This window comes from Moschus berezovskii, chromosome 4 (genome assembly GCF_049115385.1).
Source record: "Moschus berezovskii isolate FMDL1 chromosome 4, NW_MosBer_1.0, whole genome shotgun sequence".
NCBI lineage: Eukaryota > Metazoa > Chordata > Mammalia > Artiodactyla > Moschidae > Moschus > Moschus berezovskii.
In genome coordinates this window covers 7,235,197-7,253,744 of record NC_142463.1, presented here as the reverse complement: position 1 = coordinate 7,253,744, position 18,548 = coordinate 7,235,197, and the positions used below count along the sequence as shown (strand labels likewise).

The window sequence follows — 18,548 nt, the reverse complement described above, 5'->3', positions numbered from 1 at the left end:
ATTTGACACCATATATAAAAGGACAAATTCTTTTAAAAATATAATTTTCTAAGACAATCCAAGAAGTAATAAAAATGTAACTAACTCTACAAACAAATTAAAACTACAAAAAACTTCCCATAAAAACATTTCAGGTCCAACTAGCTTTATCAAACATTTAAGAAAGACATAATAATCTACCTTAGAAAAATTCTTTCCAAGAGTATAAAGAAGAGAATTTCCTAATTTGTTTTGAGTCCTCCCTAACTCTGATAATAAAATCTGACAAAGATACTACAAATAAGGAAGTTAAAGACTCATATCTCTCATAAACATAGGCACAAAATCCTTAATAAAATATGAGCCAAATATTTGCCATTTCCTTCTCCAGGGGATCTTCCCAATCCAGGAATCGAACCTGGGTCTCCTGCACTGTAGGCAGATTCTTTACTGACTGAGCTTCAAGGGAAGCCCAACATAAACAATAGAAATACATAAAACTATGTCATGATCAAATGTGATTTATCCCAGAAATTTAAGATTTGCTTTAACATTGGAAAAAGTCAACAGAATTCACTACATTAACAGAGCAAAAGAAAAGAGCCGTGTGGTCACATCAATAAATATAAACAAACAGCATTTGATAAACTCCAAGCTCTATTCAAGATACAATCATCAGCTGCTTATAATACACCCAAAAGGAATCTGGGTTCACTGTGACAAGGGGCATAAAACTAGCGGACTTCCTATGACCAAATACTCTTCACGTGTCCTCTGCACTTAATGTGGCTATTGGGCAGGACCAGTGGGACAAGGTTCAATATTGGAAGGAAAGCTGCAGCATTTAGTGTGCAAGTTTGCTACTTAAGAGTCTGTCCAGCCCATGAATGCGTGGGCCATGAGTGGTCATTGAAATATAAAGGCTTTGAAAGAAAGAGCGATTTCAACTATTTATGCCATTTTGGAAAAGGCAAAACTATGGATACAATAAAAAGATTAGTGGTTGCTAGAAGTCTGGGAGTGAGGGGAGATGAATACACAGAATACAATTTTTTAGTGCAGTGAAAACACTGTGTATGACATTATAATAATGGATATATGTCATTATACTTTTTTTTTTTTTTCAAACCCACAGAATGTAGTACTACTTACTTCATTAGAATGAATCCTAAAATGGAACTGTGGACTTTGGTGATTATAACACATCAACAGAGTTCATCCTTGGTTTAGCAAAAACAAGTTAACCAAACCAACCACCCTGATGAATGATGTTGATAACATCTATGCATGTTGTGGGGAAGGGGAATATGGGAAATTTCTGTACCTTATTAATTCTGTTGTAAAACTGCTCAATAAACTTATTATACAGATAAGTATACATGTTCTATACATATGTGTTTATTGGACTGTGATGTAAAATGTATTTTTAGGTCAAAAAAGTTTGCAAGCCACTGTAGTTAAGTTATATCGGCAAATAAAAGCACAAATTAACTTCAAAGAAAAGAGATAAAACTACCAGTCAACTATGAGTAAAAGCTAACTTCCTCAAACTTAGGAAGAATATTTTTATTTAAAAACAAAACAATAAAGCCCCTGCACAGCTGATAACATACTTAATGGTAAAATACTGAAACACTGATCCAACCGTTTTGACTGAAAACCTAAGACTGTCTACAAACTCAGGGTCATAGAACTCACAAGCACCTTGCTTCTACAAGAAATAGCTCCAAATTTTTACTGTTTTGTTGCTTTGCTTGTTTTCAGTCAAGTTTTTGTCTCAATTCTAGCATTACCAGCTTTTGCTCGTCTTACAGTTGAGGAAACCAGACTGCCAAGTTTAGTAGAATTGTGTGTCAAAGAAAGATCAAGTGAAATAGAGATGAATGCCAAAAGACATTTCTATAAGATGATAAGCCTTAGAATAGGAACTTTGCATAAACACAATGGAGTATTACTCAGTTATAAAAAGGAATGCGTTTGAGTCCGTTCTAATGAGGTGGATGAAACTGGAGCCTATTATGCAGAGTGAAGTAAGTCAGAAAGAAACACCAATACTGTATATTAATGCATATATATGGAATTTAGAAAGACCGTAACGACGATCTATGCAAGGCAGCAAAAGAGACACAGATGTAAAGAACAGACTTTTGACCTCTGTGGGAGAAGGTGAGGGTGGGATGATTTGAAAGAATAGCATTGAAATAAGTATATTACCACATTGAAATAAGTATATTACCACATGTAAAATAGATGACCTGTGCAAGTTCAATGCCTGAAGCAGGGCACTCAAAGCTGGTGCTTTGGGACAACCCAGAGGGATGGAATGGGGAGAAATAGGGAAGGGGGGTTTAGGATAGGGGACACATGTGTACCCATGGCTGATTCATGTCGATGTATGGCAAAAAACACCACAATATTGTGAAGTAATTATCCTCTAATTAAAATTAATTTAAAAAAAAGAATATTAATTTGGTGACTTTTTTGCTTTTGTGATTAAAAGCCCATTCTCTATTCTTCTCTTTATTAATTCTTGATTCTATGATAATTACTAAGTCATTTAACTGAATTTTAACCATTAAGAAAAATACTAATTATATTTATACCTAATTTAAATTTCCTTCTGCAAAGAAATTCATGTTGCCAAGATCACAACAAAATTTCCTGGGAATGGAATTTTCTAGAAGGATGTCATGAATACCTTTCGCAGTGGTCCATAATGTTTTCGGTACTTCTTATTCCAAGATATTCCTATCTTCTTCAAGAGTTTCTGGCCCAGATGATCAACGGGAATTAGGTTACTCTCCTCCTTATGAAAGAAAGGTCATTTAAGAAAATCTGGTAAGATTTAAGTGCAATGCTTATGAGTTCAAGGGACCAACAGGATTAATAAACACCAAACAAGTAACACCAAACAAGCAGGTTTATTAACCAAAATTATTTAAAAATAAAATGCTTTTAAAAACAGATTAAGCCAAAGTTTAGAAAACTTGAATTTTCCACTTTCTATGTGGTAACGTTTAAATATGTCAAGAGCAATACCCAGAGTATTTAGAGATTTGGTAAATTTTTTATATTATGTGAGATTTTTAGAAGAAATACTTTCATGCCAAAAGACTACTGGTCTCTTCTGAATGTTCTGAATTATAAATTTCTAAAAGGGGGTAAGAAGTGACTATTTTGAGCTGCAATCTGTCCCCCTACCACAAAAATTCATATGTTGAATTCCTAACTCTCAAAATTTTAACTAAATGATTATATTTGGATAGGGCAATTAAAGAAATGACTAAGTTAAAATGAGGCCTTTAACGGTGGGCCCTTATCCAATCTAGTATCCTTATAAGAAAGGAAAATTGGACACACAGAGACACCAGGGATGCACATGAAAACAAGAAAGGTCATATGAGGACACAGCAAGAGCCAAACAGAGAAGCCTCAGAAGAAATAAAATCTGCAGACATCTTGATCTGGACTTCCAGCCTGAGAACTATGAGAAAGCAAATTTCTGTTAATTAAGACACCGGTCTGTGAGATTTTATTATGTCAGCTCTAGCAGACTAATACAGCAGTCATAGACCAATATTTAGCCTAGGTCCCTAGAAAGAAACTGAGAAAAAAATGTTCATTAAGAATGAATGAATAAATGAAAAGAGACTACCATGTTTACAACAGGGTACGAGGCAAACATTAAAAGTCATACACGTGAGGTATTATCAGTACTGGGAATGAAAAAGGGGACAAAACTTCAGGACCTAAAAACATTAAAAGGATAATATGGGAAAACAGTAAATCCCAAAGAAGTATATACAGTATATCCCAATTCTATTTAAAGTAACAATAATAATAATAATACCCAAAGAAATCTTATAACCCAATCCTAACATATCTATACAAACACAAAGGAAATAAAATGCAAAGAATATATATCATAGTGTTAACAGTAATCAGATATTTAGTTTAAACTTATTTTCTTTATATACTTTCAATTTTTCCCCTCAAAATTTCTACCATTCATAAGTATTTCTTTCATAATCAGAAAGCGTCTAATAAAAATTTTTCAATAGACAAAGAATTTCCCCCCAAAAAGACTATGAATAGTAACAGTATCACTTCTACCAGCTAACTCATATAGCTGATATACACATAAACACAAACATAAACATATACTCTTTCTACCTGTAATAAGATTGCTTTTAGAATCATCAATGGATCATCAATCTCCTCTTTATTCTGAATATCTTCCAAATTCACATCTGGTTTACTTTTGTCCTCCTAAAGAAGGAAAACAATAAAAAAAAGTTTCTATCACTAATCTCTTAAAAAGTAATTAGCAAAACAGGAATGTTTGTGCCTCGGAGATTTCAAGATGAAAAAGTGATGATAAAAACATAACACTAACTTGTATGTGCTTTGGAATCAGGCAGTCTGGCTTTGAATTTCAACTGTGGTTGAATAATCCTGGACAAATTACCTAATCTCTCTAGCATTTCTATAAATTGGGATTGCGAGGTAAATAAAGCTTCTAGCACAGTGGCCCCCAACCTGGACACTCCCTTTGTCCCCTTCTTTCAGAGTTTTATTTAAGTTTCATTATGTAGGCACGACTGACTGAATCATTGGCCCTTGGTGACCCATCATTGGTCCCCGGTAGCTCAGGGGTAAAAGAATCTGCTTGCAACACAGGAGACATGAGTTCGATCCCTGGGTCAGGAATCGAACTGGAGGAGGGCATGCATCCTGTATTCTTGCCTGGGAAATCCCATGGGGTCGCAAAGAGTCAGACATGACTGCAGCAATGAGCACACACCACCAAACTCAATCTCTAGCCCCTGGTCCCTCCCTGGTAAGGGAGGGGGCTGAAGGTTCTAACCCTCTAATCATGTGATTGGTTCCTCTGGTGACCAGCCCTCACCCTGCAGTTAACTTCATTAGCAAAAACTCAGGTATGGTTGAAAGGGGGTCATTATGAACAAGAAAAGACATCCTTATCATTGGGGAAATCTCAAGAAGCTCTAAGCCAGGAATCCAGGACAAAGACCAAATGTATATATTTTTATTATACCACACAAATAGATCCCAGCAAAAAGCTAGAAACCTGAAAGGGCTATGCTCTAAATATAAGCAGGATCTACAAACAAACCTCCTCCTCAACAAAGGACAATTAGAGACTTGTTTGCTTTCACCTTGATACTAGATGAAGATGGAAATACACTCCCTCTAAAAATCTATAATCACAAATAGGTCCTCATGTGAGTTTGTGGCCCAAATTCACACTAATTGCATGGCTCTAAAACACAGATCTTATCTTCAAGGTGTTAAAGGTTGGGGGTGACCACAGGCATGGGGTAGAGTCAGACACACATCTTTCATGGAGGGTATTTTTAACTCAGGCTTCCAATCACTCCTAAACCGTATCCTTAAAAAACAAACAGCCAACCAAGTCTACAGCCTAAAACAATAAAATCACGAGGAAACAGAGTCAGCAGATACCCAAATACCCACGGTCTTCAGATACTGCAATTTTCAGGTAGAGAATAATAAAATAGTGTGTTTAAGATGTTTAAAGACATTCACGGATTTCCCAGGTGGCCCTAGTGGTAAAGAAACCACCTGCCAATGTAGGAGACCTAAGAGACATGCGTTCGATTCCTGGGTTGGGGAGATCCCTTGGAGAAGGAAATGCCAACCCCCTCCAGTATTCTTGCCTGAAGAATCCCATGGACAGAGGAGCTTGGTGGGCTACAGTCCATGGGGTTGCACAGTGTCGGACACAACTGAAGTGACTTGGCATGCAAAGACATTCATGGCTAAGAAACAAGAGATTTAAAAATGGCAGGAGGGAAGAGGTAGGCCAGCATTGCCCAGGATGTGACACTGGTGCAGGGGGCATGTGGCCTGGGCCGACTCCTCCTGCACTCTGCCAGTGTCCAACCTTGGTCTTGTGAGGACAGGCTGGTCCTACAAGCACCAGTCCTGGGGCTGACTTGTGAGAGTTACTGAAAAGCCTCCTTTGCCCCACATCCTCAAATGTTCAAAGTGGTATCAACCATCAATGAAACGAAAGGCCCCCTTTTTGGAAGGCATAAGTCAGGCTCTTCTTCATAGCCAGATCTTGGGCCACATTCTGAATAGTTAATAACCTCCATGCAAGAGGGAAGAGCTCATCTTCTATCTGGGCTGAGAGAGACTGAAATGTTGGCTTTCACCCAAGGAACATTATGTGAGACAGGTCATTTAAAGGTGTTCTTTGCAGATGGCACCTAGCAGGGAAACTTGCAAGGGAAGAAGAAATCACCAAACTGAAAGCAGAAAAAACAATACCTGCCTGTGTTTACAGTATTTTGAGTCCTTTGTCTTTAGGTATAAGAGATCTCTCAGGATAATGGTAGTAAACAGACAAGCAGTGTCCAGCAGGTATACCTACTGAAGCTGAAACTCTTAAAGCATGCATCATTATTTGAACACCATAAAGCTCTAGATGAAAAGCTAGTGATTCTTAAAGAGCAGAATAATAATAATAATAAAAGATAAACATGATGTTTCACAGAAGTCATGAATAAGGAAATATACAGGCAGAGACAGAAAGCAATCTTCTGATTGTTCTTTAAGTTTCAGGAAGACCCTGCTAAAGTACCAGAGCTTCAGACCAGAGAAGCAGTGTAGAGAACCAAACCAAGTGAAAGCATGCCTGCCTGCCCTTTTGAGTCATATAATGGAACTGAGAGAAGAGCTTGATGCTGCTAATCATTTCCAAAGAAATGAACACAGAATTGTAGAGATGTCCAAGGAAGAACAACTCAAAAGGAAGATATGGAAGAATCATTCCTTTTGAGCTACCTCAACGCACAGTGTGAAGCTTACCTCTGTGCATGACGTCAATGATAAACTTAAAAAGGAAAATGGAAATAAATACTTTATGCATCAAAAGACAGGATAAATCCTGCCCGCTAGAGAAGTGCCTGAAATCTGACACTGGCTGAGCAAGACTGAGGAGGGCCTATGACCAGCATGGCGACAGCAGAGACACAGCCCCGAGGCAGAAGCAGAACTGCATGGAAGGCAGGAGCACTTTCAAAGGCTGAAGAGAGACAGGGCAACATCGGAAACAAAGGCTACCACAGAAGCACAAGTGGGAGGAAAAAACCAGAACTACAGTGGACTGGGCCAAGAGAGGAAAAAAAAAATGAACTATATAATAGATATTTATAAGACCTGTTTACAAGCTTCTATAAAGACCTAATAAAAGGTTCAACTTCATCTTTTAGAGAGAATGAAATAATGTAATCGTTTCAAAGTTGGGGGGTGCAGGGGAGAATAGCTGCTTGGAGAGTACGATTCACTTATCATGGGGACTGGAAGACAGCAGTGTGAAGGAAGGTAATAGGTTAAGGATCAGTAACTAAGGGTGGAACATGGAGGGCAGGACTAGACAGAGGAGGTAAGACGTGCGTCACTCTATCTGACTGAAATGTGCCCAACGAGCTAGTGTCTTGGCAAATAGGCACAAGCATTTGAGAGATGCTTGTATGGCTTCCTAGACCCGAAACTGGATAAACCCAGTTCTAGAAATAAAAGAAATGGGAAGTTAAGGATAGGAAAGAGTGAAACAGAACTGTCTTTTTTCCAGAAGCAAGATGGTTGATTATAAAGTCAATATACTAACAAGATAACTGTATTTCAATATACCAGCCACAAGCAGTCCAAAAACTACACAGAATAGACACAGTATCACAGAACATTTCCCTGGTCAATATTTTCCCAATAGAACAGTTAGACTTTAAATATCCAAACTTTACAAACATAAGTATCTCTCAGTACGTTCCACGTATAACTGACAGAGCATCAGAAACACAGGGAGATGTTCTGAAAAGCGAAATGAATGTCAGCAAAGGGAACGTGGCATCTTTCAACACTGCTGGCACTCAGAGGGCTTCCCAGGTGGCTCAGTGATAGAGTCCACCTGCCAATGCAGGAGATGCAGGAGACCGAGGTTCAATCGCTGGGTCAAGAAGATGCCCTGGAAGAGGAAATTGCAGCCCATTCCAGTATTCTTGCCCGAAAAGTTCCACAGACAGAGAAGCCTGGCTGCAAAGAGTTGGACACGACGAAGCACACACACATGCATGCACAGCACTCAAAGAAGCTGTGTTACCTCAAGTGGGGCAATTATTCATTCATCACAATATTAACTGTTTGACAATCAGGAAGGTATGTTTGAAGCACGCCACATACTAACATGATGGGTTGCTGCTACTGCTGCTAAGTCACTTCAGTCGTGTCCGACTCTGTGTGACCCCATAGATGGAAGCCCACCAGGCTCCCCCTTCCCTGGGATTCTCCAGGCAAGAACACTGGAGTGGGTTGCCATTTCCTTCTCCAGTGTGTGAAAGTGGAAAGTGAAAAGTGAAAGTGAAGTCGCTCAGTCGTGTCCGACCCTTAGTGACCCCACAGACTGCAGCCTACCAGGCTCCTCCATCCATGGGATTTTCTAGGCAAGAGTACTGGAGTGGCTTGCCATTGCCTTCTCCGACATGATGGGTTAGAATTTACATGTTGGTGTTTTAGTTACATTTTAGGAAACTGGTTGAGAGTTTGGGGCTAGCATGTAATATATTACAATTTTTTCCACTGCAAATAACTGGAACTGGACTCCCGATGAGTGATTTATTTTCTAGAGAAAATTTTAAAACTTTTTTTTAAACGACACTAAAGAAGCTCTAAAAACCAAAAAGATGTATCTTATTTACACACGTAGATTCAAAACCCTACTACTTTTATGAGCATACATGTGTGAGAATATTGACAAGGTGCCTCAAGAAATGTTCAGAAAACCATAAAAACCAGAACACTCCTGAAGAATAACAACACAAAGACTTGCCCTACAAGATAACAAGACTTACCAATACAGCTACAGAAATTAATAGTGTAGCATTTGTCGAGGAATAGGAAAACAAGGAACAACAACAACAAAAACAGAATATAGAGTCCCAAAATGGACTTAAATAAAAACAGCAATTGATATAACAGAACTAGCACTGTAGATTGGTGGGGAAAGAATGGAATATTAAATAAATGGTACTGGGAAACTGGGTTCCCAGACAGAATAAACATCATGCCATTCACAGCAAAGCATTTCAGGAAGACTGAAGCCTCATTTGTAAAACACAAAGAAGACAATATAGAAGGATCATCTTTGCTTGGTGCCATAAAAGACAAAGAAAGCTGAAGAAAGGTTATTGATTCAAGGAGACCGAAGGGCTTCCCTGGTGGCTCAGATGGTAAAGAACCTGCCCGCTAATGCAAGAGACGTAAGAGACATGGGTTCGATCCCTGGGTCGGGAAGATCCCCTGGAGTAGGAAATGGCAACCCACTCCAGTATTCTTGCCTGGAAAATCCCATGGACAGAGGAGCCTGGCAGGTTACAATCCGTGCGGTTGCAAAGAGTCAGACATGTCTGAGCACCTAACACTTTCACTTTTCAATATATGTTAACTAAATATAATGCATGTTCCTGGACTTGACACTACAGTGGGAAGAAAATGCTATAAAGGATTTGGATGAAACAGGTTAAATCTGAATATAAAATATATATTAGATAATAAATAGTATTGTATCAGTGTTAAAGTTCTTGATTTTGATCTACGCTTATGCAAGAGAATGTCCTGATTCTCTGGAGATAAACACTGAAGAATTTAAGGGTAAAGAGGCCCATGAAACTTCAAGTGGTTCAGCATTAATAACGATAATGTTAACTCTGTGTGTGTGTGTCTGTATACAGAGGATGGGCTTGCAGAAATGTGGTAAAATGTTAACAATTGGAGAACCTAGGTGAAGAGCAAATAGGAGGTGTTTTTTCCAGAGTTAACATATAATAAATGACCAAAAAATAGCCTCACCAAAATAATAAGGCTAGAAAACAGTTGCAAAGATACTCTTAAACTAATGTCTATACTTACTTGAAACTGCCAGTTTCCCAAATGATCGACATCTTTAATATACACATGATAATGTCCTCCATAGCAACCACCTTTGTGTATAATAATTGAGAAGAGGTCATACATATATTCCAAGTCATCTAATTCACTCTACAAGAAAGAACATAAATATCGTTATAGTTTACATAAGACAGAAAGATATATAATGAAAAGGGATAGAAGAACTTCAACTATTAAAATCAGTAAGAAACATCACTGGTTATTATTATTTAGGGTAAATTAACATGAATTTGAATAAACAGTTTTAAAGTTTGAAATGCATAATTCTTTGACTGAAAATACCAGTCATACTACACCAACCAAATTCTGTCTGAGTTAAACATAAAAACATATATTCAATCAAGATGCTATTTTTATGTACTTTGGCTAAAATCATGGAAGTCCACATTATAGCACAAGACATACTACCCTATCAGTGAGTGAGAGAGCATTTTAGTAAGAGAAAATCGTCTCGTATTAAACCTATTACACTGGTTTATAAAGGAGTTCTTTTGCAGTTGAATATATTTTAACAAGATTGTTATGTGCCTCAAAGTCAGCTATATCTACTATGCATTACCCCTCTGCATTAAACAGGAATTTAGCAATTATGAATACTAGCTGGTTTTGTTTAGAGGCAGTTTAGTGGAATGAAAAGTTCTTTTTTTCAGTTATCAAATCTGAGATCAATCTTCTCCACAAGTAATGTGCTCTATAACTGTATAATTATGAACACCTATGTGTGCATGCTCAGTCATGTCTGACTGTGTGACCCCATGGACTGTAGCCCACTAGGCCTGTCTGTCCATGGAATTTTCCAGGCAAGAATGCTGGAGTGGGTTGCCATTTCCTACTTCAGGTATGAACACCTACATGGGCATTAAAAAACAAAACCTACTTTAGGTTAAAAGATACTTGACTTATGTGATGCTACTTGGGAAGAGTCAATTATTTAAGGAACTTATTTTCTTAAATTATACTTTTTAAGTGAGCAGCATTTTATAAATGTCTGGTTCAGGTAAAAACCAAGAGAGATGTAAACAAAGATGATAATGATTTTCATTAATACAGAAATCAAAAAGCAAAATTATTGTGAATTTCTTAGATGCTCAATGTCTTGCTTTTTTCAGTTTTGTTATTTCAACATATGTTAAAATCATGTGACAAACTACTTTTTATAAAAGAACAAAAATTTTTCTATATGAGATAATGGAAGTTAACTAAACCTACTGAGGTAATCATTTCATATTATATGTAAACCAAGCCATCATTCTGTACACCTTAAACTTATACAAGTGATGTGGGTCAATTATTTCTCAATAAAACTGAGACAGGGAGAAATAACTCAATTATTTCAAAACGATTTTTTTTTTTCAGGCAGCAAATAGGAGCAGAGAAAAGTACCCTGGAAAACCTGTTTATTCTGTGTAGGCTGGTAACAAGCTCACAGCCAAGACATTAGAACCTTTCAATGGAAATTAGTATAATTATAAAACCCAAAAGCTCAGTAAGTAGGCTGAGGAAGGTCCACCCAAATTTAAAACCATTTAGAAAAAGATTACTTTGATACACAGAAATTCTATAGCTAGCTAATTAATGTTCTGGTCTCAAACATATAAAGAATGGATTTTTATAAGAAATGCCTCAGTCTCATCACTCTGATCTTGGCATGTATAGCAACGGCACAGAAAACATTTTTAAACAGCTTATAAAGTAGGTTTATTATGTAATTAATTTGTTTTTGAACGTTTTTCCCCCCATGTCTTCTGTTCTGTACTGTTCTGTTCAGTCGCTCAGTCGTGTCCGACTCTTTGCGACCCCGTGGACTGTAGCCTACCAGGCTTCTCCGTCCATGGGATTCTCCAGGCAAGAATACTGGAGTGGGTTACCGTTTCCTTCTCCAGGGGATCTTCCCGACCCAGGGATCGAACCCGGGTCTCCCGCATTGGAGGCAGACGCTTTAACCTCTGAGCCACCAGGGAAGGAGTACAAATTCTACACTAGTGACATTCCAATTTCTCATTTGCTTTCTAAATGTGTAATTCATTTTTGCATCTAAAGTAAATTAGATCCAAATAGGAACATCCTGCTGCTGCTGCTGCTAAGTCACTTCAATTGTGTCCGACTCTGTGTGACCCCATAGACGGAAGCCCACCAGGCTCCCCTGTCCCTGGGATTCTCCAGGCAAGAACACTGGAGTGGGTTGCCATTTCCTTCTCCAATGTGTGAAAGTGGAAAGTGAAAAGTGAAAGTGAAGTCGCTCAGTCGTGTCCGACCCTTAGCAACACCATGGACTGCAGCCTACCAGGCTCCTCCATCCATGGGATTTTCTAGGCAAGAGTACTGAAGTGGCTTGCCATTGCCTTCTCCGAGGAACATCCTACTGAATGGTAATTTTTCCTATTGCAGGGTCTTTTCTAATTCTATTCTTAAACTTTCATTTCAAAGATTTTTCAAGGAGAGTTTAGGGAAAGAAAAAAACTAGAAATAAATCCATACTTGGAAATTAAAAAGGACTGTAATAAACTAGTGGTTCTCAACCAGGAGCAATTTTACCCACCTTTTCTCTCCTCAGGAGACAGACATTTGGCAGAGTCTGAAGACATTTTTGTCACTTCTGGGCACAGAAGCGGGAGATGCTACTGTCATCTACTAGGCAGAGGTCAGGGATGTTGCTTAACATCCTAAAATACATGGCACATCCCACCACAACAGAGAATTATGCAACTCTAAACATTAACGGGGGCTTCCCAGGTTGTGCAGTGGTAAAAAATCCAGCCACCATTGCAGGAGACATAAGAGACGCTGGTTTAATCCCTGGATCAGGAGGATCCCCTGGAGGAGGGCATGGCAACCCACTCCAGTATTCTTGCCTGGCAAACTCCATGGACAGAGGATCCTGGCGGGCTGCAGTCTTTGGGACCACAAAGAGTTGGACACGACTGAACAACTGAGCACACAAATTTTAACAGTGCCAAGGCTGAGAGATGGCACTAAGCAAACTGCAACTCAGGTCAACGAAAGATTCCCCTTTAGAGGGGAAAAGAAAGAATTTCAAAACAGAATAGTTCAAACCTGTTCACAAAAAGGCTTGAGATTGATCCGGAGAGGGAATGTGTAACAGCTTGTTTCCTTGTATCGTTCACATTTCACAAAATCAAAATTAAATCTTAATAATGAAATTGTAAGAAAGGGAGGCAGCTTACGTAATTTGGCCGACTGTCAAAAGGAAAAAAAATGTAAATTTTAAAAGCTGAATTATATAAAAGAATAACACTTCATAAGGTATAAAAAGGCAACTGATGACACAGTTTTAAAAGAAATATGTCCTTAAGTCACATAAACTAATCATTATGCATTCAATACAGCTCTTGACATAAACTCATCTATTTTATGGTGCTAAAAGTTGATATCACTCACTTAATGCTTACACCTAAAAATTTACAGCGCAGTTGTATGTTTTAATGTTGCTATCCTAAATAAAATTGAAGCTACCTGACGAGGGTGCTTCCTCCCAAACAGTGCTTCTTTCCTGCCCGAGCCCCGACCTTTCACCTTCCCCCTCGGTCACTATCTCGACTTTACACAGCTCTTATTTACTGAAGAGCTGGAGCTCTTTCACCTTCGACCTAGGGAGTGTTTCAATGGATCTGAATCCTTTAAATTATTTGAAAATTGTATGTGTATTTGTGTGTATTTTTCTGGGGAGAAGATCCACAGCTTTCATTAGACTTTCAAAAGGACTCTAACTTTCCAAACACTGAGATCAATTGACTGGGGTTTTATAGTTACTGTCCTTAAAAGCAGATAGTAAAATATTTTTTATTTTAATGCCTTGCTTTAAAACAAAACACTATACTGAGCTGCTTTTTATTTTAAAGGCATGAGCTTTTCCCAAATCCCTTATTAATGGCAATGTGAGGGGGCAAAAAAAAAATCCTCCCCCATATATAAAATTATCCATAAGCATAAATATCTAACATTCCTAAAAATATATAAGACAGCAATTCTACAAATCTAGCAGGTGAAAAAGAAATTAAATGTAAAAGCAGCAATCTAACAACATGGCAGATTTCCACATGAACTCAAAAAAATGCATCTAAAAAAAGTGAGTAACTCAATTATAATGCAGCGAGAAAAGAAAGACTGCCCAGAACAAGAAAATATGCATTAATTTAGGTAACACAACCAAGCCTAACCTTAGAATACAATAAATATAATGCAACTAGAAGGCAACTTTAAAAATATCAAGATCAAAAAATTTTCACTGAAAATGAATTAAACCAATGACATAAAAGGTGCATACAAGAATTACTTTTGTTTGGCAAAAGGTTCTTATTTTACTAATGTGCAAATTAAGTTCAACCAAACTAAGCATGTATTTGTCCTTCCATGATGCTCCATCCTCTGAATTTTATATTTATTTTATTAGGTTGTAGTTGTAACACCAACGAGGAAATACAAAAAAAGTAAGCAAAAAATAAGCCTTTCTCTTTGGGTTTATAAAAAGGCAAAGGCTAGATGGAAATAAATATTAAACAATATAAAACTGTTTTCAAATCCTGGTTTCAGATCCCACTGTGAAAGCTACAGGCATGCAGTTTATTGTTTTTATCACATTTTCACCTACAATCTCTAGGATCCAAAACAATACCGTGTGCTGTCTAAATCAACCCTCATTTTTTTTGTTGGAAAATTCAATATTGTCAGCTCTAGGAATAGTGCTATCACTCTGTCTTAACAGAATAACTGCAAAGATACATCTTTTGTGGTAGCTCTTTAAGTCAGGGCTCAATAAATACTGGTTCAACTGAGTTCAAGGTTACAAGGTTAATGAGTAGCCTGTCATATCATCCACAAGCACTGGAAGAGTTCCTACTACAGATAACAATAGCAGCTGAGTTGATGCCACATTGCAAAATAAATCAGTTGCTTAAATTTTGTTTTCTTTTTCTTCTATTGTAGAAGAAAAACCCTGATGTACTCTGTCAAGTCCTGTCAAGTTAGGTACTTTCAATGGGGGGAGAAGGAAAGGCCGTATTAGATTTGTTAGCATCAAGGAAGATACCTATCAACATATATATCAATATTGTACAATAACTGCATATGCAAAAAATAAAGCTCTCTGTTTTCATAGTGGAAGACCAAAAAACTGAAAGGTAAACAAGTTTCCTAGTTAGCAGATACAAAAATACATTGCCTTCTTCATAACAGTAACTTCCAAAGGGGAAAAAAAAAAGGTTTATTTAAGAAACACTGAGCCACAAATAAATTTTTTCTCGGAGAAAAAGAAGTTGAGTGAACCATGAGGTTGAAAGCTTAAAAAATATTGTAAAAAAATTAAAATACAAATATATACACAGTGTGAGGAAATGTCTTTTCAATCCTTATTACTGATTAAAAGCTTCATGTATGTCTCACACAAGGTGACTTCACTTGACAGATATTCCTGCTCCAAGCACTACATGCACACCCTCAGAAGAGGCAGGGCTCTATCTTTACCTTTGCTGCTTTAACCAGCCTGTCACAGTTTCCACAGTGGTATAAGTTGTCACAGTCAAAAAGTTCCTCCTCTACATACATGTTCCAGAGCGCGTCTTCCAAACCTGATACATTTTTGACTGCTACTGTTAGATCTAGGAAATCTTCCTGAAATACACATGAATATAATAATGAAAATACAATTCCACAGAGGTTCACAAACAAATCACCAACTCAAATATACACTGGAAATAATGACACATATATTCTTTTTTAAAACACACCTATCTTTTCTATATATGAAGGCACAAGTCTCCCAACTAGATACGGTGAGATTGACAACAATAAATTATTCTTTCTCAAGCAAAATTATAACTCAGCTTAAAATATATCCAGAGCCAATTTACGAGTTCATTGTAGATACAATAAAACCTATTTTTATCAGGAAATAAACCACTGAACGCACGAACTGAAAAGTGTGTATGTGCAGTTCAATTAGTACTGTTAGTCTCCAGGCAGGCACAGCAATCCCATGGTTGGACTCTCTATTGTAAACCCTGCTTCCCCCTCTTCTGCTAGGGTTAGTTTGAGAAAAAATTATTTTGAGCCAGGACACAAAGGTATTTTCATGAAAATTAAGAGGAGGATATTTTCTAAAATGTGAGTCTACTAATTCAATTAAAATTACCTTTGAATTACAACATAGTTCCAACGTTAAACAGACACAATTTGACAAGCTGAAAGCACATTTATAATTCCGCATGTGTGTCTGTGCAACAGCATTACCTTGAGGGATCACAGGGATCGTAAAATAGCACTAGTTAATTAATTCATGGCGTAATTCTAAAGTAGTAAGACTAACATTCATACATGGTTTACAAGATAGATACGTGAAAAGTTAATGCCTAATTTATAATGTGCCTTCACGTAGATTATGTTTTAAAATTACTTTATGAATCATTACATTATAGTGGTCAATCATACAGTAACCCACATACACATAACATTTTAATATTTCCAAACCAGGTTGGCCAAATCTTCTATTATGATATACAATAAGGGCTCAAAAGTATTTTTTATGCCCAATACTTTCATTAAAAAATATAGAAAAAATATATACATACTTCAAAAAGGCAATGAATGAAACACTTAGAAAATGGTATTTAATTTTTTACTCATACAAACATATTAACTTTCTATAATTCTTGCCATAAGAAAAGGAGGTTTTTATTAAAGGACAATGGTTCAGTGATGAAACCATTTGTTATATAAGATTTGTAGTGGAAGCAGTGATTATTAAATTTACATAAGCAAATATCTAACTACACAAAATATACAATCTGTTATGACAAATAATTGAAGGTTACACCAGTTTAAACAGGATTATGATAGCTTTATATATATAATATTTAAACATAAGCACACACATACAAACGAGCTTTCTGAGGGACATCAATAAACTAAATCCAATATTTAATTACAGATTTAATTGTTAACTTAAACATTCCTCCGTGTTTTCTGTTTTTATTACCTAAGTGACTTTCTTTATGATATTCCGACCATATTCCAATCCATGACAATACTGGCTTTTCTCATGATGCACAGGTCCCTACTATAAGTATTCCCTAAATCTACTTTCTAAATATTAGAGCACTAAATAGAAGATTTAAGCTATATCTTAAGATATCTACTTCTTTCAGTTTACATGGAGAAATCTGGATTATAAACTTATAATCTGGGAACATCTAGAGTACAAGAAAAAAGTGATAGTTATTTATAGTAATAAGCACATTAACCCTCATATGGTACAGATCACAGATTACATTAATTATAAATTATGATTTAACTTATTACTAAAATACTCTTGCATATTCACCTGCTTTTCACTGACATTCTTACATTCTTTACAAACAATCTGGTTAACAATGGTTCCGTGATATAGACGGTTGATGAGGTCATGGCCGGAGGTTCCAACTAAAGAAGTTTCCAAAGCACTAAAGAGAATTCGATTCAGTTCCTGCACATCATGCTGCCTCATTTCCTATAAAACAGGTAACTTTTAAATGTGATTTTGTGCTTCAGAATTTTAAAAACTTTTTTTAAGTGATATTAGTTAAAAAACACAGACTCGTTCAGAAATCCAAAGGCAAGCCTCCATCAAATGTAAGGATAACTAAGCTAAATGAGCTGAGAGCAGGCCAAGAGATCACCACCAGATCTCACTTTTACTGCAAAATGAAAAAACAAACAGATGGGGTCAGTGTGTACACGTAACTCAAGTCACCTGAGAACAGCAAAGTGCATTTGTTCAGCTTGAAACCACGTACATGGCTGTGCCAGAGGAGAGGAGAGGAACAGACAGAGAACCGTCAGGCAGCGTGTGCACAGAGAAATCACAGATCAGAGGGACAGATAAACACTCTGAAACCATCAGCGTTTGAGAAGAACTAGAGCTTACTGCTTTGACATGTAGACCAACAATGCAAGACTAACACACTGCTATGGAGAAAAATTCTGATGGAATCTGCCTTAACCTGCTGCTGCTGCTAAGTTGCTTCAGTTGTGTCCGACTCTGTGTGACCCCATAGATGGCAGCCCACCAGGCTCCGCTGTCCCTGGGATTCTCCAGGCAAGAACACTGGAGTAGGTTGCCATTTCCTTCTCCAATGCGTGAAAGTGAAGTCGCTCAGTCGTGTCTGACTCTCAGCGACCCCATGGACTGCAGCCTACCAGGCTCCTCCGTCCATGGGATTCTCCAGGCAAGAGTACTGGAGTGGGGTGCCATCGCCTTCTCCGGCCTTAACCTGCAGATTACTTTGAAAGCCAGCAAGAAATCATCGTATGAAACTGTGTATGAAGAGGCCGAGAACCATTTATAAATCCAAAGTCAAGAGGCACACCAACATATAGGAGTGGAGAACACAAGGAAGAAACAGTACAGGAGCCTGAGGAAGAGCCTGAGGAAGAGCCAGGGAGGGGAGAGGCAGGAGAGTGATCACGGAACATCAGCAGGGGTGGTGAGCGCCACTGCTGAGGGCTGCAGGGAGTGGAGCAGTGTCTCCTGGACTTGGCACGTGGACGCCGGGAGTGAGCATGACTGGAAGGTAGAAAGAAGG

At 37.6% G+C, this 18,548-nt stretch overlaps 1 protein-coding gene and 1 pseudogene across 9 annotated transcripts in view; one reads left to right on the top strand and one right to left on the bottom strand.

Annotated features, from left to right (window-relative positions):
- The window catches only part of USP40 (ubiquitin specific peptidase 40), an 81,118-nt gene that overhangs the window by 54,919 nt on the left and 7,651 nt on the right, over nucleotides 1–18,548 (bottom strand). For 5 of the 9 annotated variants that reach the window (XR_008682686.2, XM_055401713.2, XM_055401717.2 and 2 more), the window contains 6 exons: nucleotides 17,309–17,473; nucleotides 15,454–15,600; nucleotides 13,027–13,170; nucleotides 9,934–10,062; nucleotides 4,153–4,248; nucleotides 2,678–2,785 (listed from right to left, as the gene is read on the bottom strand). Coding sequence is in view for 8 of the 9 variants with exons in the window: in XM_055401713.2 (XP_055257688.2) it covers nucleotides 2,678–2,785; nucleotides 4,153–4,248; nucleotides 9,934–10,062; nucleotides 13,027–13,170; nucleotides 15,454–15,600; nucleotides 17,309–17,473 (789 nt within the window). In the remaining variant the exon portion in view is untranslated. Of the gene's footprint in view, nucleotides 1–2,677; nucleotides 2,786–4,152; nucleotides 4,249–9,933; nucleotides 10,063–13,026; nucleotides 13,171–15,453; nucleotides 15,601–16,963; nucleotides 16,984–17,308; nucleotides 17,474–18,548 lie in introns of those variants that run through there. The other 4 variants (XM_055401718.2, XM_055401720.2, XM_088835105.1 and 1 more) reach the window with 3 other exon arrangements.
- LOC129541902 (small nucleolar RNA SNORA11) lies at nucleotides 632–748 on the top strand (annotated as a pseudogene).